Source organism: Mizuhopecten yessoensis, unplaced genomic scaffold (genome assembly GCF_002113885.1).
Source record: "Mizuhopecten yessoensis strain PY_sf001 unplaced genomic scaffold, ASM211388v2 scaffold6625, whole genome shotgun sequence".
Classification (NCBI taxonomy): domain Eukaryota; kingdom Metazoa; phylum Mollusca; class Bivalvia; order Pectinida; family Pectinidae; genus Mizuhopecten; species Mizuhopecten yessoensis.
Window position 1 is genome coordinate 196,326 of NW_018406643.1, and position 23,713 is coordinate 220,038.

Here is a 23,713-nt window from a genome sequence, read left to right on the forward strand (position 1 = left end):
AAGCAGTTTTAACTTTGATTCATTAAGTAAATAAACAAAATAAATGTATTATACGTCAAAGGGTGTGTATAGTGCATTGCAGGGTATAGTTAAATATTTTACTCGGTGGGTTTTTTCGGATCTTAAGTTAAAACATCCTCGGGTATTGTTGAATTAATTGAAATTGTTTGTATGCAATGTTGCTTAACTACGTATTACATTTACATGAAACTGACACCGCCGCGAAATTTATTAATAAATTACAGAATTTAATTTATAAATGCTTGAAGCCACACCGCAAAATTATGACTGGATTCGGTCAATGTCCTGTTGCATTCTTTCACCCAACTACTGCTATATAATCTCGTATGCATCTGACCGAGAGAGATGATGCCTAACTTTGCATAGGATATTATATATTGCAAACAAGGAAAATAGTTTAGCAGTATAACTTCCGCCCCTCCCCCTCCTCCCCCTCTCTCTCACTTTCTTTCACTCGCGTTCTAGGTCACCCTCTCTCAAATTCAATAAACATATACCATCTTGTCAGTGTATACTACTAAATATTGTAAGAAAAGACCCTTATCCAGTTGTACTGTGTAAATGGTATTATTTGCGAGCGATTAAATTTCGATATTTTCATCATCACAGATTGCGCAAAATTAAATACACAGCGAAAATAAAAATAATACCGTGAAATATTATGATATCCCAAGACTATACACACGCACACAAGCAACCTTTATACACTGTAGTCTTATTATTATGTCAACTGCATTGGTATATCGTCTTAAGAGCGTTGTAGAACGCATGTTGTATTGCCTCTAAATTAAAGTTTGACTTGTTCATTTCTCTTGTTCCGTTGTGTGACGTCAGAACGAGAATTTTCAATCAAGCTCATACAACAGTTTGTATTTTTTATTTGCTTCGTAGGTCTTTCCAACAAGAGCCGTCATTTTCGTTCACACAGTCCCGTCTTCGAGGAATATGTACGTCACTTGTTCGCAGGACCGTGGTTGGACAGCAAGCTGTCACCTACCCATGCTTTCGGCCAATACCAGGAGTTGTACCACAATTTGCGCGCCAAAGGTAAGTACTGTTGCACGATTGAGGGTCAATGCAAGTTTTCACTCACTGAAGCACACACCCAGCACTCGACCTTCAACCTGTCGCACTTCACACCGAGGCACTGTCTGGTGTTGCTAGGAGATCGTTGCTATGGTTACTATTTTCTTACTCCCTGTATATATATCCTACACATACAGAGCGACACCTGGCAAGGGAGACTACACGACCTTGGCTGTGACAAACGCAAACAATACTGGAGAGAAAACAGACACTGCCTCGGCGAATTCATTGAGGTAACCGTACGCCCGCCAACCCTGCCGGGCACGAGGATATTTCACTAGATACTTTCAGTATTTTTTAAACATGATATCTTCTGCACATTATGATGTGTTGAACACACAGGCGATTGCGAATTCAAAGAGTTTTGCCAAGTCAATTCATTTTCTTCAAGTTATTATCGCGTGTCAAACCGGGTTTCAATGTTTAGTGAATAGAATACAACAACGCCATATTCAATATGAAAATATCTTCAAAAGAAGGAAGACAGAATCACTTCCATACCATAATTGTTAATGTTTCTATGAAAACATGTAATATTTCTTTCACGATTGGTAGTTTGGAGTTGACCAAAAGTTGGCAACACATTTGAAAGGAACACAAATATTGATGTAAAGGGAAATGCAAAGATGACTTTAAATTTAACAATTATTCTAATTGAAGCGCTTTCATGACGATGACGATTCCGCGGTCTTAGCGTGTGTTATGTAACGTCATCAGTAAAACTCTGCAAATAGAATCGCTCAGGGTCATAGCATTTTTAGAATGGAAGGTTTGTGACTGGTGGTACATGCTTAGTATACAGATGCGGTATTTCGACTGATTTATTCATGAATGTATTTCCCTTTGTCCTTACGTTTTCACGGTGATACAATAGGTAACAGAAGCACTTGCGTGGTCGCAATTAAAAAACCCACGACAAACTTGAACTATTTGTAAAACAATATTACCACACTTCTCATCAAGTTGTAAGAAACTTTGATAGTGCTTCATGCATTGAGAATGATTTTGATGAATAAATCTTATAGTTCCAAACACCATGGACAATTAATATTATGGGGAAATCATATCGCTATAAATGGATACTTAAAATAGAAATGCTTTGCAGAAACGAGGCTGCTGGAAAAACCTATACACAGTGGGCCCTGTTGATTGTTTCTATTGTTTTCCCTGTAGAAAGACGAGTTCAGTTGTTGTTAACACTGTGTTGCGGTATCCCGTCGATCACACACAAAATACAGATTATCTTATATAAGTTTTATCAGTTAGGAATGCATACATTTTTGACAAATATTATTCAGCGAAATTTAGAATATGTTGCTAGCGTGTTATTGTAGAAATGTCCGCTTTGCAAGTGAAACTCAATTTGCGACAGTATAATCCCGATATGCTGTCGTAAATATCAATATACCGTAGGGCTCTCCATTCAGCAGATTACAAAAAAACACCTCAACGGGTTTTTCTCGTCGATTGTTCACAATTCTGGAACTTTATGATGAACTGATTATAAAATTTCCGTTCATAAAATTATAATGTTTATTCCAAATATACTTGCCTTACACGAGATGCTACTTTACGTTTCCATTGTGACCATATATGTTTCACCTGCATGATATATTATATGATGACCATCTCAATCGGGAGACATTTTTTTCATGAGTGAACATAAATATTTCATAAGCGGTCACTCCTAATATTAATAAAAATATAATCTTTGTTTTGATTTAAACCATTGTGAATAAACGTTGGGTGTCTTAAAGGGAGTGTTTACGTCTTACAGTTTAATGTAAACTAAAATTGTTCATTATGTCAATACACTGTCATGATTGCAATCAAAATACAGTTTAATCCATATACGGAGTCCCACTAAATTCTGGCCGATTTGAAAATTTGACATTTAACTCGGATGTGGAAGTTTAACCTTTAAACCAAATGTATCAAAACGTTCCTTTTCTAATGATTCACCGTGTCTTTTTCAGTCCCATGGGTCTGGTCTGTCAGGGGCTGGTCCGCGCTCCACGGGCCGAGTATATGCGTGTTCCTACTTGCTGTCCCGGCTGGAAACGAAGTTCTTCTGGCGCATGCGTAAAACGTAAGTATTAAGCTTATATTTTATCACATTGCACGCACAAAGCATGATCACAAGAAACGCAAGCACGTGGATCACTGTCTTGTATGAAAGTGTATGTACATGTATGTAACATCGGAGTTTGCAATCACTCATGTATCAAAATTTAGATGATATTTAGGGATTTTACTTACCTTATGTATTCTTTGCTGCAAAGTGCAAACTATCCTCTTCGAAGACACTTTCATTTCGCAATAAACCGTCATCACGAAATACAATTTCACCAAAAACAATCCTTATTCCCTCGAGTTGAAAGTATCAGCTTTACCAAAAACGTTACCACTAAATACAATTCTTTAACTTTTATACATTGTAATTTTTTTGATAAAATCTTGTCATTAGTTGAAAGTACACAAAGCTTCCATGAATAACATATATTTAAGGGAGATAATTATCATATTTAAGGGAGATAATTCTATATACAAATAACATATTTTTAATTCTTGAGGTAGCATGTCAATATGTTGAACAGTTCTTTACAAATACACCTTACTTGATAACATAATCGAAATATGTTTGTGTCTGGCTCGTGATCAGTATATCAACGTTGCTTTTTTATGGGTGTTGCTCTTTCTGAATGGTTGTGTTCGTCAACTGTATCCGATATATATATTCATACATAACGAATCCGTCGACAATGCTTTATATATAAATATTTATCTGTATACTGTTCTATTTACACATGCTCATGATTTAATTGTCTTTATATGTTTTTGTTGTATAATTGGACCTCGTCGTTTTCTCGAATTCGTTACGCTACATGTATTTCGATTACTATTGCCATGATCTTCAACCATACGGCAATACATTGACAAAATTTCTCCCTTGTTATGATTGATATATTACATCTTTTTTATCAAGATGCTTCCCTGTTGTCATTTAGAGGAGAAACGTTATGTTTTGATATTGAAATTAATACAAACAGTTGGTGTTTTTACCATTTTCATAAATTTTCATTTCTGATTTTTCTTTTTCGTTTTGGTGATGAAAATGTCCTTGACTTACTGTCATGAAAAAGATAAAACAACTTTTTCATATTTTTTTGATTTTGTTTAAAATTTCATTTGAACAACTGAAGTTAAAAACTCGCCCAAGTAACGATAAAACTACCTTTTTTTCTCTAAGAAAACGTTTTTGAAGTTAAGGGAAATATCTTAAGTAAAGTAAAGGAGTTTTGTCGAGTTAAGAAATCTTCGTAAAACAGGAATCAGATTAATGCAATTTTCTTAAATTTATTTAAATCTCGTCATATAAAAAATTCGACATTGATCTCGAGATGTCAACAAAAATTCGAGATAACAGAGTTCTGCCTGATTTTGTGTGTAACTTTGTATATTTATATATAGATTTGTGTTGCTTCCTTTCTCAGCATGCATGCATCACGTGCTGTCGTCAATCTGGACGCGCATTCGACAGTTAGCTGCACGAGGTAACGTTTTGTATCAGTGCGGTTAGCAATTTAGCTCAAACTTCAATTTTGAAATGTAATCATTTCGAAATATAAAGTGTTCATTAAGATTGTTAGTTGTGTGTGTGTTTGTGTTTTGTTTCACAACTTGTAGAGATAATTTTTTTTTCTTTCAGCCATGAACTTTTAAGGTTAAACAAACAAATCTGGTCAAATTGTCCCGAAAATGTATTTTAACTGTAGATGTTTGTGAAACCGAGGCTCGTTTGACCTAGATTATTCAATTAAAGTTGTAAAACGTGTCCTTTCATAAAAGCAGTGTTATCATAAATGACCTTGACATATTACAAACGTTACATAGTGCTTTCAATTTACTAATTTTATACCATGTCAAGATCATTTATAACATCAAATGTTATGAAATGACAAATTGTCTCGAGGTCTTTAATTAATCTGTAGGTCACATGAGTCTCGTTTTAACATTTACATGCTATTAAAATGTGTTACCGAGACATTTTATAACCACTTTTTGGATCTAACTGGCAACAGTTTTCTTGAATAGAGGCCAGCATGCCTTCCACATCTAGTTACAAGTAACATTAAGCTTCGATTGACACAGGTATTAAAATGAACTTCAGAAAAGGTGTCATTTCGTAACATTTAGATCGGTAACAAATCAATGCATCAGCCTCAATGCCTTATATCATACTTAACTTAATTTTTTAATATCATTTTAATAACTTACATCACATGCAAGTCCAGTTCAATATATTCAATTTACATATCTCAACCCCGATGTTGAAGGTACCGACAAGTTAATTTCCCGGACTTTAAAACAAATCTTATTCAATCGTACACTGATTTATGTGTATTTTTAAATCGCAGTTGCTTAGAATATGCGTATAATAATTTGTTTGCTATGAATTTAATATGATTGAATAAAACAGTGGGAGGACAATATATGAGACAATATCTACACATTTTGAAATTACAAGTAATATGCACCGGGTCATACGGTTTCTATGCATGTTCACATAATTGACTTACTTTTAAATTTGTTCAAGAAATTACCCGAACCTTCAATCTGATTAAAATCATATGTTACATGGCTTCGTTAACTTCGTACTACGACTGAACATCTGAGTGTGCCGCGGTCAGGGTCACGTTCAGGTGACCTTTATATTTATAAATACTCATTAAATTTTGACCAATCACAGACCCTCTTTCAAAAGGGCGCTCGGAGTTGTAACAAATATGGCGGACATTGATGAGAATGATGCGAAAGTTCTGAAGTTATTTGAGATTGATCGTCTGAAACCCGAACAGAAAGATATTCAAAGCTGTATTAGAGAAGAAAGACTGTATGGCGGTGTTGCCTACGCAATTATTACCCAATGGGTACGTTTTCCTTGGCGTCGTAGAAACGTCAGTTCCCGCCGCCAGATTTGTTTTGGAAAACTAATCTGTTCGATACCTCTCGCTATTTATCAATCAACCATGATATTCCGATTCGCTGGCAAACTTTTGCCAGCGCGCCTCTGATTGGTTCATCTAAAGGTCACTTGAACGTGACCCTGACCGCGGCAGTAACAGATGATTTTAATCGGATTGCCGAACCTTGTGATGCGCCGTTATTACAGATATAAAAATCATCTGTTTTTTTGTGTGTTTATCAGACTACATAAGCATGGCATTTGTATCTAACAGCGAAACAGGTGTTCGCCCACACATTTAACGAAATCTACATACAGAGGGCTCACGTGAATTAAAGACTGGATTTTATTGTACCTTAGCACTTATCTGTTGATAATGAGTTTAAAGATATACTAATGAGCAGTTATAGCGTTATCTATTTATTCATTTAAATCGGTAAAAAAACCATAAAGCTGTTTTACTTCCAGTATTTATATAATTGGTTGGTTGGTTGGTTGGTTGATGGGTTTATAGACTACTTTTCACGGGCGAAGCCCGTGTTCTGTCGTCTTGAGGGGGTAAGACGCCAGCTTACCGGGCCCTCGGTGATTTTAAATACCCTTGCCCGTTCAGGTCACGCCCTAAGGTCGGTCAGCTCCTTAGATGCGGATAGGCTGTCACAGTTACATACAGCACGTATACGGGAGCGTGGAACACGTCCTTTAAACAGCTTCACTGTCTGTCCTCCTATGATTTATATAATATCTATCTCTTTAACTTATACTGAATTGATCTCTATTTATGTGGTTTACAATTTATCTTTATTTATTAACTATTTAATTTAACTGATTCATGATTTGTGTCTATATGTTTATGACTTAACTCTATTATATTTATGGCTCATCGCTTTTAAGCATTTATTGAACTCTATTTTATAACTTATCAATTTACCTATGGTATTACTCTATTTCTTTACAATTTATCTCTATTTATCAATAATTTATCTCCAATTATAATTTATCTCCTTATTATGCCTTTTCTCCGTTTTATTTATGATATACAGACTAAATAACTTGCTATTTATTGTTCATCTTTACTAATCCAACGACGACTCGACAGGTTTATTGTAATGACGTAAGAACTGTAACAACTTGTTTGAGTTTTCAGTTTCCACACTGGACGTCAGACGTTAGGGATTTCTTTTTTATACGAAATGTTACGGCCAATTTATCATATTTTATACCGTATTTTTATCGTTACTGATCTTTGATATACAATGAGAAATAAGTAACAATACTGACAATGTTAAGAACAGCGTATACAGAAACCGCCCTTGTTTACTGTATAAGAAGTATAATTGATAAAGCTTGTTCTATTAGCTGTTTTTTTACCTGAATCATGTCGGGAGTACACGAAGGTCGATGTACGGGTTGTCCGTACGAGTATTTACAATGCTTAACTTACATTATATGTAATATTTGGACAAAAGTGTTCCCGACCACATCCTGAACATGATATAGAAGTGCTAACCCACACCATGGGATGCGCACATTGTTACACGATTTAGTCAGGACAATCATTTATTCTGCACATATGTATGTCGAAAATCGTCGATAGTGGAATCTCTTTTATGTCGACACATTTATTTCCTGAATTATAATGACCGAAAAACATATTTTGCTCATCAATGTCGGGATAGCCAGTATTCCAGATCGATGGGGTGTTAAACTCACCCAAAGGAAGACATGGGTCTTACAAAAATCTTAAATATATGTCACTGTATATAAAATGCATTTGAACATATATCATTTTAAATATAATTATTTGGATCACCATTTACAGTTTTATTTAGTATCAGCCGGAAACACTCGATCATTTCCGCTAGTCGGAAAAGCCCGAATGGTTCCGATCATTTTTAGACATGGTCGCAATAACGGCATATGACGATAGTTTTCAAAAGAGCTATTATGGAAATGATAAAAACAGTAAAACTAAATGGATATACGTTGTAATAGCTTATTATCAGTGTACTGGGACTGCATACTAATTTGGCCACTTCGTACAACACATGTTGCGGGATAAAGAAGATCTTTTATTTCCCAGAACCTGCATAGGGACAGAGGAAACATACACATGAAAGAAATTCGATTCTGCAGCATTGTCCACACAAGTGTCGCCTCTTACAATCATGTAGTGGGAAGGAGCAGACTGATTCGTTTTCTTGAATCCCTGCGATGTTGTTTTCCCTCAAGAGTCAATGTCGTAGCACGTACAACTTTTATAAAAGTACATAACTGTATTCTGTAAGTTTAAGGGGTAACACATTGACCATTGATCGGTTTTTCTCAGTGCATGACCGAAAGAGTAGACTAATACGAGACTCCTGAAAAGTCGGCTGTTTCTCATATGCTGTTTTCTAAGGGATAATTGATAAGACAAACAAAATCCCGTTTAAGTGGTAAATCGACAATCTTTTAAAAATGATTTCTACTAATACATACACGTTAACACTATTTTGAGCAATGGTCTTTTGACCAAACAGTTCATTGATTTTTTTTCTCATATTTCCTTCCTCATTTTTATAGGCGATGAAGGCGAACTAATTATACAGAAGTCGTTACAGCCGAAGATTGGATCGACACGGTCTCGTGCCTCCGCAATCACCATGCCCCCGATGCCATCTTTAACCCCCAAAATGCCACCCCAGATACCATCCATACTGCCTCAGCAGATGACAGCGTCCCAGATGGCAGACCGAATGTCTATACTTCGAAACCAGGATATGATGCAACAACCTGAACAGAGAATGGTTCGAAAGCGTCTGGAAGATTTGACTCCCTACCCCTCATCCAATGCGATGAACAACAGGTTACGTATGATGTCCACATTCCGGAAGTCTCCCCTCGCCAAGTACGGTAACTCTATGGCGCAATGGGCGCCTCGTGCTATGTACCTTCGTGAAATGCAAATGGGATTAAAGGCTGCCGAAAGACTCATTCAGCGGAGAGCCATGATGATGAGGAATCTAAACAGACAAATGATGCTGGGGAGACTGTCATTCTCGCCGCCGAACGTATTCAGAAGTATCATGATCCCCAAAGGTCTTAAATTATTACATATAATCAGAACAGTGAAACCAAAAGTGGAGAAGACGGAAAAACCTAGAATTATTATCACCAAAAACCTTGAACAAAACACTGCAGCACCTGAACCATTCCCAGAAATCCCCAAACGGGAACCGGAAGTTGGATTGCCACAGACAAACACAATTATGGGTAGACTGCCGCCTGGCATGTTCCTCCGCGGATTCCTCCCCAGTGTGATGTCCTCCAAAGGGGATGGACCCACACCCATTCCCGATATATCGGCCAACGAACTTCGTCCCAAACCAAACTTGGACATTGTCCGCTTCCCTACACTGCCCAGGTTCCCAATAGAGATGCCACCAGTCCAAGTACAGCCTGGACCCAACTCACCATTCCACAGTAAGTATTGGAGGCGACTCCCGACCTCTCCAGTCAAAGATATAGATATATACCTAAGTCATTACTCCTGGACAGAAAATATCTAACACCTATCCCTTCAAGTGAAGTTAGCTATCTGGTCTGTTGTTACTGAATTGTGTCAAATACTCTTTCCTTACAGTACAATTGTTACTAAGAAACTATTTTGGAAGGAATTCGAAGTGGCATAAATTTCAAAATATTTGACAAATAGATTATCTTAGTTCGCATAGGTTTCAAAGAGGGTCCATGTTGTCTTTCTTTTTGTTTTAGCATCTCCGCATTTCCTAGTGTTGCCTTCCCCTTTGTTTTGATGTCCCCTCAGTTCCTATTAGCCGAGTTGGAGTTGTATGTTGATACGATTATATGTATTCTCCCTCTGTTTTACTTTATGTGTTTCACACATTATGTCGGATAGTATTTTCAAATTAGTGGAAAAGATAGCACATTTTTGTCACCTTCAGGTATAGTACATTGGTATAAACAGTTTTCTAGAAGACAACTGCAAAGTTCGGAGTGTGATAAAACCCTTATGTTAGAAAGAACGTGTTATGTTAGTCCGGCCGTCTAGATTATAAAAGACTACCCTTGTTAGTCCGAAGCTTTTTACAAATTACAGTTACAGCATATGATAATTTACCTGTTTTAGCCCCAACGCCGCCACAGTCTTGCTTCTCAGAATACGTAAAAATTGTGAAGAAATGTCTGAAGGATGCCAATGTAGAACTTCCGGCTGCGCAGAACTTCCTGCCTGGGAAATCCAGCTACGACCAAGGAGGTGTCTGCGAGTAAGTAAAGGCGGGTTCAAACTTTTGAATAAAGGGCGATAACTCGGGCTTTAAAAATATATCGTTCTCGATAACTTTTCAAGCATAATCACATGCATGAAGTATTATATTTTGCAATTATGTTTATGGGGATTAGTTTCTAATGATTTTAATATATGCATATAGTGATATGCGTTTGGATGACATCAGTAAATAAATGACAAAATAATCAAAATCAACGCAATAACTATACTGAATATGGTTGGCTTATAACATGGTAAATACTTTGCAATGAATATCTCATCTAAATCTATGGCCATAGTTTATATTTATTATATCCAGATAAAAAGCCGTATGCTTAATAAATGGGTATTACAAATAGCCCTTATAAACACCGATCCCTGTGCAATTCAATATCAACTTATACATTTTGGCGAGAAAATCGAAACTAGGAAATAATTTTCTTTCAATATGACGATTCATATTATACCATCCAAATATCACACTAATCTTTCGGGACAGAGCAAGAGGTGGACGCAGAAACCCAGAGACCCAAACAACAATGATATATAATATAACATTATTAACATGCAATGTGGTTCTCTATTTGCAGGAAGAAACAGATGATAACCGAGTGTATCGTCGGTAACCTCCGCCCCTGTTCAAGCTTCGCTGAGCAGGCCCTGGTCAGGCGCACATTGGCTGAAACCTTAGCCGAAATGAACCGGGACTGTCGCCTTCACGAACGTAAGGCGGGAAAATGTGGTAGAGGGTTGGGGGGTACTCCGGTTTTTAGGGAAACGTATATTTTTCTTGCTTCGATTTGTCGAAAACGGCACTTTAATACAATACATTATTGGATCTAATTCAAATTGTAATAAAACACAATACACTGTAGTAAATTCAACACATTTTATTCATAGATGTACTAGGAATAGGGACTGACATGTCGGTCTAACTGTCTGCTTGTCTGTCTGAAGGCAGGAGTTTGTTGATTGATTGTATGTCTCCTTGTATTTCACATTATAAATAGAATTTGCTATATATTATTGTTTTACATAGGGAAGGGCGTCCAAAATGTTCGTGTAACTTGTGCCCAATCCACTTGCTTTATGTATCCTGGCAGTAAAATATGTTTAAAACTAAAACGCCGTGGTATTACCGCTTAAGAGAAGGTTTACCTCAGAGATTTGAGCAAATTAAGCAAACTGAAATTTAATGCTTTATAGGCCGACATAACGATGATGCATTTCTTTGTTACAGTCGAGTCCATTGAGAGTCGTCTTGTGGGTGAGATCCAACCAGGCCCGGATTCTGTACATCACAAACTGGAGCTCCTAGAGCCCCTCCCACAACCTACACCTGCTGATGACGTCACTACCGCCACACCTAAACCTGAGGTCACCACCGAGGAACCCAAGACGCCAGTTGATGATGTTGATGATGATGATGGTAAGAGTTAAATTAACAAATGATAAAAATGTTAGTCATTTAAACACCTCATGACAAATTTTTCACGACACTGCACATTTTCTATTTTCTAGCTTTAATCATCAGTGGAAGGGGCATAGGCCTAACTCTGGGCGACTTTTAATTACGGGATAAAAGGTCATTACTAGGCGTGCTTAAATAAATGAGCTGACAAGAAAAAAGGCGATATATTATCAAGATATTGCCTAAGCATTGAGAAAGGGATTCCAAATGGGAGTGTTTTCCTGTTTATCCAAATTATTCCTGATTTTGGGCTCATATATATTTGTACATTGCTACTACACATATACAGTTACAACACATTTAATAGCAAGATTATTGCCATTTTATTTTTGCACTTCCGGTTCCTGTTTTTCAGATCAAGCCCAACCGGAAGACACTCCTGATGCCGCCAGTGCCATTGACACCAGAGATCCGACTGACCCGAACACTCTTCACCACACACACGACATACAGATGGAGGAACTCGCTCCCGAGTATTACCTTCCCGTCCTCATAGGCACGGCTATCGGTCTTGCCTCTGTCATCCTCCTCCTCAGCGCCCTCTTGTGCATCTGCTGCAGACGAAGAATAAAGAAAAAGGTTTATATTGAGCGACAACCAGAGAAGCCAAAACTGCTGGACGGTGTCTACACAATAGGGGTTCCTCCACCCGTTTACGAGGTTACACATGGTATCCCTCACATCTCATACGAGGAAGCGAAGGGTGAAAAAATTACCGGAAGTCCATCGTCTCTCAGACGTCACAATATCGAAAACGAGGCGTACGAACGGGTTGACGGAACAAACAGGAAGGGAGTTGTATCCGACATCTAAAGTCTTGCTTTCTAAAATTATACTTAGTTAACATGTTAAAAATGATGCTTGTCGGCCCTTCCTCCATAATACGTGACATTATTCACTATGCAGTGTACAGATTACCAGCACTTGACGCCATGGCGTGACCGTAACGTGTGTTGTACGTCCCAGGACGTTTAAGGTAGGAAACTAGTATTTTGTAAGCTATATATAGCGTCGTCATAAAGAGTTGTACTATAGAGCTTCTTCTACTTTTGTTTTGTACATGTCACCGACTACATCTGAATAAAATTTCACAAAAAAAAACACGTAGTTTTTATTTATATATTTTTCACGTTGATGATAAAACTACATTTTCAAGACTTAAAACATTTAACGCATACGACTTTGAAAGTTAATCAATGTCATGAACTTCAATATCATGACTCAAGACCTTTCACGACAACATGCTATAAGCCAAATAGCATCATCCTCATATAGGTTCATTGGTTATTAAGAAGAAATCGTTTAAACATTTCATTGGACCGCAATGACATTGAAATTTTAATAAAAGCAATTTATGTCAGCAAACTTGATAGCCCTTCGTCAGATTTTAACAGATATTACTCGTTACTTTGAATATGGGTTAGTGTAATTTATTTTAACAAAATTGATAGCCCTTCATTTCAGCATGTCACTGGCAACACATCACCACCTATAGGCCACTTGGTTATTCAGAGGAAGTTGCTAACCCTTGTGACGAAGATTGTTGGTGAAGGTTATTCCTTTGCAATCTGTGTAAGGCTCCATCCCAGGAAGGTGCTAGCCAAATATCATAATACGTTTTTAACGCATTTGACCCATGACCTTTAAAGTACGTCAATGTCATTTTTTGTAGCTTTTTGTCTTGACTCCATATGAAGGAGCTACTAGCCTGTTATCATAACAGTATGTCATTTTGGACAGAACAGGAAGCTACAATCCAAATATCACGACTTAATGCATTTTGGTTCATCAGGTGAAGTCATTTGAAGTTTTTGATATATTTGACCTCTGTTGCATTAATTGTAGGTCATGGTCGTTATTTTTGCAGTTTGGGTTCCTTTCAAGGACGCTACCAGCTGTTTTAAGACGGAGTTGACGAGCGCCGCGTCACTACATAAGCTCACGCGCTCTTGTTATTACACAGAAAAATAGAATAAAATTAAACACACTAGAATACTGATTATAGAATGATAATTCAATATACCTAAAAGACAACTTCAATCAAACGAAAAACAACATAAACCAAGAAAACAAATTCACAATCAATTTATTGCTGTGTATACCGTCATGTTCCTAGTATAAATGATCTTACACAATACTTATCTAAAAATAATAACTTACAGTCAGTGTTATTGTAGACTAAAAAAAATCATTTTCTGGTTCATATATTCTTGCCTAACGCTTATCAGAAAACCAGACCGAAAATAACACATTGTATAATAAAACAATAAATGTAGGTTATCATGTACATGTAGTTGTAAAATAAACACCGTCATTATTTACTGAATCTTCGTGGTAGAATTATGCAAAATTGTATACATCGAATAAGTTAATGAATATAAATTTAAACCTAAATTTAGAAACTAAAAATCCGGACTCTCCTTTTCTAAACTACAATTACCTTTATCCTTAAGAGTCCTTCTTTCAGTTTAGAAATGGTCTATCTAATTTTAATAACGGTTCCAAAAAAGCCCACGGTCTGCATTCCCATAGAATCTGTCTTCTAGGTCCTACAGACTGAAATTTGTATGATATTTAAAGTTATGAACTTTAAATTAATCTGACCCCCAATCGAATCTGTCTCATCATGGAAATCAGATTAAAAATAATAAAATGAATTGCCGAAAGTATTTTTGAATGACATAATTTAGACCAACAATTTTGCATTTTCTATACGGAATTATACATGACATCACAAAAGATCGCAAATTTCAAATAGACTATTTACCGGCCAAGAATAATTCAATTATATAAAAAGTATCATATTCTGTCTTCCATCATCATTATTTATACGTTTGTTTAAATATTTATCAACATCAAAATACATAGTGTCCTGTATTGAAATGAATTTGTTAACTTCGTAAATGGCCCTGGACGGAAAATGAAAACAGTTTATGTACAAAATGTAAAATATATGTAATACTTGTTGACCAATAAATGTTACTATCAATAAAACACAATTAAAATGCTTTAAAATATTATATAACAATTGTAAATGTGAATTAGACTTCTGCATAATTACAGGCCTGTATGTATATCATAAAGGTAAATAGATTGTACACGCCATGTACTATCTGTTAACAACCAAATATTACTCCAAATATCAACAGATATCTAATACTTTAAAAATTCATATAACAATTGTAAATTTGTAAAAGAAACTTACAAAATGAAAAATTCTTAAAGTCATATAATAAAGTTGGTAAAAATCTTCACCGATACTGTTTTCTTAAAAACGTTCGCCTCAATAATCACCAAAGAGAAATTCTTCCAAGACAGAAATATCAATATACTGACTGATAGTGAGCTTTCGAGGCACATTGTTAAAAAGAGATGTACTAGTATACAATAACTTAAAGATATAAAAAAAGATTTATGTCTACTTAAATTTTAAAATCTAACCTTTACGATAATCTTTTGAATTCCGAAATATATGACTCGTGTAAAATAAAGATATGCTTCAAATTTAAATCTAAATTTTGAATTTCGAAATGCCATTTTTTTCCCAGTGTAAACATTCTGAAAACAAATTTCCAATGAAATGTTCTTTGTTTTACTAGTTGAAGGATTCCTGAACTGTTGAACTCCTGATATATAGTTAGCGGCGCTCTTTCCGTCCGGTGGTATGTTTGCTCAGACGGCTGTAGACTTTCCGCTGCTTTCCGGTGTAAACCGTTCGCTCACTTTCGTAAGGAGAATCACATAATCCGATTCAAAGTCCTCATCAAAATCATCTCTGTAATTAACAACAAACACGGTTAATTACCATCAATGTGTATATAAAATGTATTGTATAATGTATAATTATTTGGCGTGGTAGATATTTTGATACATTTCCCTCAGAGAAAGATTTACATACAGGCTCATAGAGCGACACAGCTAGTGGTACTCCAACAGAGTTAGAGGTTTTACACGGCGAAAAACTTTTGACAGGCGCCGCGTAACCTCTAACTGCCCATAGCTGATTTTCCCGATGCTGACGATCACATTTTCAAAGTTCGGATTTAGAAAGAGTTTATCGTGTTTGCATACATTTAAATGGTCAAAAGGGTCCAATAAATATTCCTTTCCATAAACCATGATTATTTGAAAAAAATTCGTGTCAAAGACATAAATAAGGAGTTTTTCCTCATTCGAAGCGAAGCAGACAGCATTTGCCATGATTTTTCCGGTTAACACAAAAATGGATTACATGTAATGTTTCACAAGCGGAATACAAACAAACTACGTATCATTTCGTTCCGTTTGAAATCCCCCTGCTATTTTGTATTAATCCAGGAAGCCATGTTTTAAATGTAGGTCAGAGATGTGCTACAACGACATGGACATGTATTTTGAGTGTTTTATTCGGTAATATACTATATATTTGTGTCTGTGACATACATATGATATCTTTATTATATAAACCGTGAGTAGACATCGTTGTCATGAACTGTTAACCACTTAAGTGAGTTTTTCAAGCCGATTTTGTTCCGCCCGGATTTCGGGCGGAAACTGCATCAAAGAATAAGCGCTTCGGAAATGAGAGGTCGCAGTCGGCAAAATCATATCCGATAGAAAAAAGGCCGACCAGCGGCCTCTCATGTTATGGGAGTAAGCTAGTGGAAGTTTAAGAGTGAATGTCTGCTGACTAAGACGGTACGTACTCTGTCACCTTCAGCAATCCACGTGTAACTTCGTTGGTATCAATTTACGAAATGAAGACCAATCGACCCAGTTACTATTTTTAACTGTAACGATGGAGAAACTTGTCAACAAATTCAGGTTATTCTGAAAGATTTTTTAAAAGACATGTAGCTGGGTTTTGTTGTTGTAAAAATAGATAAATATCCGGTAAAGCGTTTAGTACTTTAAGTCGAAATCAACATACCTGCTGGAAAATAGATGAGTCAGTGCACAGCTTGCTTGGAAATCTGTAAATTAAGATGGTTAGTCTTGAAAACACGAACAAATACGTTTTATTACACGGAAACTGTAGATATCTGATTAAGCGATGTTTAATACATCTTTTTGGTTACAAGTATAATATACCATTTTCGTCCCTGCGTACTTTTTATTTGTAAGTTTTACAAATAGTTGTATATTACATTCGGATGCATGGGTACCGTATGATATGGGGATGGGGAAGGGGTAAAGAGGGCTTACTTACTGTCATAATACACAGGCATAGGGTCAAGTGTAGGCAGGGGCAGTATCACAGGTTCCTTTGTAACCTCTACGTCACTTCCGCCCAGACTCATTGGCCGTTCATGGTCACAGGAAGTTTGATTCTCCTCTTTGGTAGAACGGGACTTCCTCTTCCTCCGCCTTTCTTTCTTGCCAGTCGGAGGTTTACCCTCCACCTGAGAATCATGCTGGGAGACAAGCCCACTCTTCTCGCTAAACTCTCGTCGTCTTCGTTCCTGACGAGACTCTTTTGGTCTCTTTTTCTTCACTGTTTTCTCAATGGGCTTATCAGTTTCGACAACGGATTTGGCCGTCTTGTAATCGGATTCGACAGTGTTGAGATTGCATCTGACCCTTTTAACATCAGGTTTGGCTGTTTTGATGTCGGGTTTGACCGTTTTGATATCGAGTTTGACCTTTTTGACACCGGAATAACGTTTCCTCATTGTATTGCCAGAGACTCTCTCGACCGTTTGAATGTTTTGATGAGAGTCCAGAAATTCTTGCAGCCGTCCATTAAACATTTCGAGATTGTTCTTAAATCGCTGCCTCTCGGCTCGGTATATCTCCTTTACCTTGGCGTAAGAACCGTCTTCTTCTGCGTGACGTTCACTGTAGACCCTAGATGTATGCTCGGAGGAATTTTTGACCTTTTCCCTTGCAGTTTTGGATGTATGCTTGGATTTTCCCATGGCAGTTTCGAGTGCATTCTTGGAATTTTCCAAAGCATTTTCGAATGCATGTTTGTACTTTTGTAAAGCAATCTTGGAGGCATGCTTGGACGACTTGACCAAATTCTGTGTAGACGTCTTTTTCGACACTAAAATTAAAAAAAAAAAAGTGTCGATTTTGTTCCAACATTATCTTGTCTTTGATGACACTGACAGTTCTATAAAAACAACAAATATGATGTCATCATTGTCTTATATTTAGTTTCAAGTCATATAACAATTTTTCGGTATTGCAGAAAAATGTGACTACATTATCAATCATTATAATAAAGGATTACTAAAACTAATACATACCTTTGTCTTTCATATAATACCCCGTTACTCGGAGTACGGAAGCCTGCAATAGAGAAAAAATATGGTATTACCAAACAGCATCGTAATGACCAAACACATGCGGACCTCGGCTATATTTCTGTATTTAAAGTTCATCGACGTAGTCGGCTGGTAATACAACGTTCGTGAGAGCATCCCAGTGTTTAATAAAGGTTTAACATATTTTCATGCAGACGTAATTTAAATTTTAAGTTAAAAAATAAATCTTCATCGCTAAATCCTAAATATTTCCTGTAGTATCTGCTTACCTCATAGATCTCTCTTCGGAGAGTCTGAAGAGCTGGAAATAATCAAGAAAACACTATTCAAAACTATTGATACAAACTCAGATATTGTCAGTTCGTTTATTGAATTTTTTTTTTTTGTACTGATTGTTTCGCTTTCGGTTCTCAAAAAGTAGGGTGCTAGGAAGGCAGAACTTTTATATAACAGACTTGAGATTTGATATTTTTTACATTGTTGTTTGTGTGTTTGTTTTTACCAAATAAATGAGAGAAAAATAGACTAGGCTAGGTCATACAATCTTAGTGGATAGAGAATAAAGATCGAGTTTCTGCTTCGGTACAATTCCAGTACAATACAGAAATGTTTACAGATGGAGATTACTGTTATTTCAGTAAATATAAGTACACGGTTCACAAAATATTTTACCATTACGTTAATTTCTAATGAAAATTCCAATTCGTTTTAGTTAATTATCCTCTCTTCTACACGTTGTGTACCTTCATCAATCGGTAACCGTCGACACTTGCCGTAAACCAGGAGGTATTTTCTCGTTTAGAGAAAAGCCGACGGTCTCACTCATACTGAGAAGGGGAGATAACCACATTACTCATTACAGAATCAACTTACCAAGCTGTCTCTTTCGAATGTTGTCTTCAATCCTTTCTAAACTCATATCCACCATCTCGGTAGCAACGAAAGGCTGGAATTAAACGAAGAATACAAATACAATAATGGACTGTCAGATCGAGATTTGAAATCATGTTATCAGTTCAGATATTTTTGTGGGATTAATATGTTCCTGTAAATCCGCAACAAGAACCAACCACGGAGTCAAATTTGTGGTTAATAAACAATGGTTGCACATAATACAACATATACCTGCTTATAATTGTTTTAGGGATTCCAATACAATTGACGAATTAGATTAAATTTAACTTAAAAGTATTTACCTTTGTTTTGAAATCTCGCTTAAAATCCTCCAATTCTGAAAAAGAAATAATAGACATATTTATTTCGGGCACATATAGTTTTGTTACGTTTCAAAATAGAGTAATACTTTATACTCAACCCATAAATAACGAATATCAAGTGTCAAATTATTTTTAAGACATTCTAATGCAATTTTCAGATTGTTAGATATCTTTTCAATGGTTTAACTAGATATCTTTTCAATGGTTTTACTAGATTTCTTTTGAATTGTTTTACTAGATATTTTGTCAATGGTTTTTCTAGATTTCTTTTCAATGGTTTAACTAGATATCTTTTCAATGGTTTTACTAGATATCTTTCCAATGGTTTTACTAGATTTCTTTTCAATGGTTTTACTAGAGTTCTTTTCAATGGTTTTACTAGATTTCTTTTCAATGGTTTTATTAATTCATTNATAATTCATTTATTAATTTCAATATTACGGTTCCATTCGCTCTTTGACAAATGTTGTGTCATCCTGAAGTAGCTCTGAAATCGTTTATAAATGTTTGTTTCAAAAACATCTTTGGAGTCAAAGAGAAGAAAAATGTATAATTTATAAGAGTACGCTTGAGTAGACTTACCGTACATTTCCCTAATAGAGTTTTTGTTCAATTCTTTTAATTCACATTCTTCTTCCTTAGTGGGACCAGTTGCCTAGAATATAAAATCAAGATAAAATATGAAACCAGAAACAAGAAAACAAAATAATGATGCATTCAATTCTCGTGACTTCTGACCTCTTCTATTATTTTTTGGCTTTATGTTGTTGTAAATTTCAAATGAAATTTTGCTACACATTTTTCGTTATTTTCATTTTGATGTTAACATTGTTTTACAATGACACCTGTTACCATGAAGGACTTACCATGCTTTTATTTCTAAACAAAATTAGGTCATTACTGGATCTTTAAAACTTAACTCAAAAAGTACCCCTTTTTTGAAAGAGAAAATCATTATTTGCATCTTGACATAATAGTTTACTTACAGGACAAATTTTCTGTGCCCTCCTTCTTAGATCTACAAATGAGAGAAAATGAACTGTGTATCAACAACAATAAGCAAATAAATCAGAGGAAACATGACAGTGCTTTGATTTAAATACCCAAAAAATATTTTCCCTTTTTTTTAATGATTTATTCTCAAAAAAATAACATTGACACGGTGTTGAGATCACATTTATGTTCAAACGCGAAAATAAACGGATTTTTTTTTCTCCGTGTTATAGTACAGCCTCGTTTAAGTGAAAAGCGCATCCGTGCCTGTAATACAAGTATACACTCCTATGTACATGTAGCTACAGTACAGCTTCCATGTATAGTTCCGGTACACTCTAGATTCAGTCTAGTTTCATGATACTTTCACGTTTCATCATAAAGCTTTAGTGCATTTCCTACACAACTACGTGTATATTACTTACTTTGCCTGTTTTGTGTCCTTCCTGATAATTATCAATATATTAGTTATTTAAATAAACTTCTCAGTATCTTTCCTATGCAGTCCGAGGTATAACTTACTTCGTCTGGACTGTTTGACATCCTCCTCGGCTGTCATCAATGCTGCAAGTTCCTTGTCAATTTCTACATTAGGCTGCAGTGGAATAAAACAGAATGTAAGACGGTTTATACAAAACAATCGGGGGAAATAAAACGACACGGCCCTTCATATCATGTATTATTAATCTTAAGTCGAGACACATTGACATGTTTCAAATATTATTCATATCAATGCACGGACCCCCTATACACTCATATATATATATATATATATATATATATATATATAGTGTAAAGGCAGACAAATGATCCTTACATATAGGATGATAAAGGACAACTTAGAGTTTTCAGACAAAATTGTATTCAGTGAACTTCAATGTTTTCACAAACATTGATATGAAAAGGGGCATAACTCTAAAACATTTTGTCCAAATTCGATGACATGCGATCGCGAATGGGCGTAATCTCATATAATTTCTATCATGCCAAATTTGTATTGACTTTGTTACCATTTCGAAACAGTGCTATGTAATTAAGCATGCTTATTTAGAGTAAACATTTTAATGGAGATAGCTTAGTTGAACTTGGCAAAGAACTGTAAAATTGCATTTGATATTCATAACACCTCTTATAAGAAACAGTAGTTCTTACCTTGAGAGTGTCGATCTCCCGTCTGTAGTCATCATACACTACACATACAAAATATAAAATCAATAAAATAGCTTAAAAAGAAAGTAACAAATAACCGATAGCATTATCAATAAAAAAAATGTAAAATGATGATATTTTCTTCTTTGTTTTCGTAAGACTGAGTTATAAATATGCTGAACAGTAATTTTAATTAACATAGCAGAATTACGCATGTGTTATAATATAACAGCACTAAGTCGTTACAAATCTTAAAATTACAACTTCGTGGGTTTTTTTTCTGTGATATATATTTTTGTTAATAATTTCATTAATTGGTATACAATTGAATCACATCTATTGGAGCAAAATCAATCAATTTCAGTAAAGTTTTCCACACGAAAGTTAACTGTGATTTTAACATACATAGAAGTATAACAGTCAGCACACACCCAGTACAAAACTTAACACACTAAACATAACTTACAGCAATCATCGAGTTTGCCGGAGATTCTTTTCAATTCATTCTGTACTTCCGGAGTGGGCACGTAAGCCTAGAATTATAATAAGAAACTAATTAATTACTACTCTATCAGTGGGCAAACATTAAGATATTCAAAGTTAATTATATGTGTGTTTACATGCTATATATATAAGTATTGTATGGATATTTGTGTGTCTGTAGGATATGTTCAGTTCAGTACAAGGGGATAATTCAATATTTACCCTTGTGCAATCGTACTCTGTAACACTCTTCTCGAACTTCACGGTATCTGGAATTAATAAGAGCGTAAATGGTAAAAAAATAACACCAATCAGTCACAGCTTCTGGTCAGTCACATCTACTAGTCACAGGTTTATGCTGACCAAAGGTAATGGTTATTCACATACGTGTATCGGTCACAGGTAATGGTTATTCACATACGTGTATCGTTCACAGGTAATGGTTAGTCACATACGTGTATCGGTCACAGGTAATGGATAGTCACATACGTGTATCGGTCACAGGTAATGGTTAGTCACATGTATTAGTCACAGGTCTATGCTAGTCACAGATAATGGTCAGTCACATGTAATAGTCACAGGTCTATGCTGGTCACAGATAAAGGTTAGTCACATGTATTAGTCGCAGGGCTATGCTGGTCAAAGATAATGGTTAGTCACATGTATCGGTCACAGGTCTATGCTGATTACAGGTACTGAATGATTAGTCACATGTATCGGTCACAGGTCTATGCTGGTCACAGGTAATATTTAGTCACATGTATCGGTCACATATCTATGATGGCCACAGGTAATAGTTAGTCATATGTAACGGTCACAAGTCTAAGCTGGTCACAGGTAATGGTTAGTCACATGTATCGGTCACATGTCTATGCTGGTCACAGGTAATGGTTAGTCACATGTAACGGTCACAGGTATATGCCGCTTGTCACAGGTAATGGTTAGTCACATGTATCGGTCACATGAATATGCTGGTCAAAGGTATGGTCAGTTACATGTACTAGTCACATGTCTATGGTGGTCACAGGTAATGGTTAGTCACATGCACTAGTCACAGATATATGCTGGTCACAGGTAATGATTAGTCACACGTATCGGTCACAGCCACATCGTGTACTGGTCAAAGTCGCAAATACCGGAAGGCCTATACATTTTTATGACAGGTTTTAATATGAACATGTTCCAGAATGAAAAAAACCCCACCGAAAACATTACTGAGATTTACAATGATTTCTGTGAAACCACAGGGGTTCGTTACTCTATTGATACACATTTGATATGCTGATATGGGATTCAGTAAGCTCTAAAGTAAACATGTAAGCATTTGTAACGAACCCCTGTGTTGAAACTACGAAGGTTGAAGCAGTAAGGCTCCGCACACTACTCTCTTTCCTGTTGGAACACGTTTGTTTAATTCCCGTTAATGTATAGTTAACATATTAAGATTAACATAAGTTCTACTTACCATCCGAAAAGGACAAGACGCTTGGAACGCTTAAATTATGCCGTGTATTATTCATTTTGTCGATGTTTCGCCATTTCCGCCCAACTTCGTAACTTAGCGCCGCGAAAACTCACGTGATATAGAAACAATTACGTCACGTGATTAGCAAGATCACATGACGGGCGAGTTCTATCCAGACACATATGAGGTCGAGTTCGATTCAGACAACCATTTAAAAAAGTATATATCAGACCAATTATCGATATACAATGTATATTTAATTTGTGCGGGGTCAGGGATTAGGTTATCCGTCAGTTACTTTGACGTAGTGATCAGGATTTAACAGGATTTAATAGGAAAGG

The 23,713-nt window shown here is 36.0% G+C and overlaps 2 protein-coding genes across 4 annotated transcripts in view; one reads left to right on the forward strand and one right to left on the reverse strand.

The window, feature by feature from the left end:
* LOC110452343 overlaps window positions 1–12,918 on the forward strand; it is a 28,861-nt gene extending 15,943 nt beyond the window's left edge. The window contains exons 3-10 of one of the 2 annotated variants that reach the window (XM_021500800.1): window positions 913–1,068; window positions 3,084–3,196; window positions 4,602–4,661; window positions 8,639–9,538; window positions 10,206–10,344; window positions 10,937–11,070; window positions 11,587–11,775; window positions 12,173–12,918. In XM_021500800.1, coding sequence (XP_021356475.1) covers window positions 913–1,068; window positions 3,084–3,196; window positions 4,602–4,661; window positions 8,639–9,538; window positions 10,206–10,344; window positions 10,937–11,070; window positions 11,587–11,775; window positions 12,173–12,630 — 2,149 coding nt within the window. In that variant the 3' untranslated portion in view covers window positions 12,631–12,918. The remainder of the gene's footprint in view (window positions 1–912; window positions 1,069–3,083; window positions 3,197–4,601; window positions 4,662–8,638; window positions 9,539–10,205; window positions 10,345–10,936; window positions 11,071–11,586; window positions 11,776–12,172) is intronic. The other variant, XM_021500801.1, reaches the window with a different exon arrangement.
* A 993-nt stretch (window positions 12,919–13,911) lies between these two features.
* LOC110452334 (glutamic acid-rich protein-like) lies at window positions 13,912–23,476 on the reverse strand. Of its 2 annotated transcripts, XM_021500782.1 has the most exons (14): window positions 23,373–23,476; window positions 22,130–22,176; window positions 21,891–21,957; window positions 21,428–21,465; window positions 20,798–20,870; window positions 20,269–20,300; window positions 19,865–19,937; window positions 19,262–19,296; window positions 18,939–19,011; window positions 18,335–18,366; window positions 18,048–18,090; window positions 17,006–17,842; window positions 16,727–16,769; window positions 13,912–15,592 (listed from the first exon to the last, which is right to left on the reverse strand). In XM_021500782.1, exons 1-14 carry the CDS (start codon window positions 23,425–23,427, stop codon window positions 15,490–15,492), a joined length of 1,551 nt encoding a protein of 516 aa, XP_021356457.1. In that variant the 5' UTR covers window positions 23,428–23,476; the 3' UTR covers window positions 13,912–15,489. The 2 variants fall into 2 exon arrangements, with proteins under 2 accessions (XP_021356457.1, XP_021356458.1); XM_021500783.1 differs by lacking the exon at window positions 21,891–21,957 and having other exon boundaries at window positions 23,373–23,412.
* Between the last annotated feature and the right edge of the window lie 237 nt (window positions 23,477–23,713).

Coding starts and splice junctions, on each gene's coding strand:
- LOC110452334 (XM_021500782.1), bottom strand. CDS start 23,427: ATGAATAATACACGGCATAATTTAAGCGTTCCAAGCGTCTTGTCCTTT. Junction 21,466..21,890: donor CGGCAAACTCGATGATTGCT/GTAAGTTATGTT, acceptor TTGTATGTGTAG/TGTATGATGACTACAGACGG. Junction 15,593..16,726: donor ACTCATCTATTTTCCAGCAG/GTATGTTGATTT, acceptor TGTTAATTACAG/AGATGATTTTGATGAGGACT.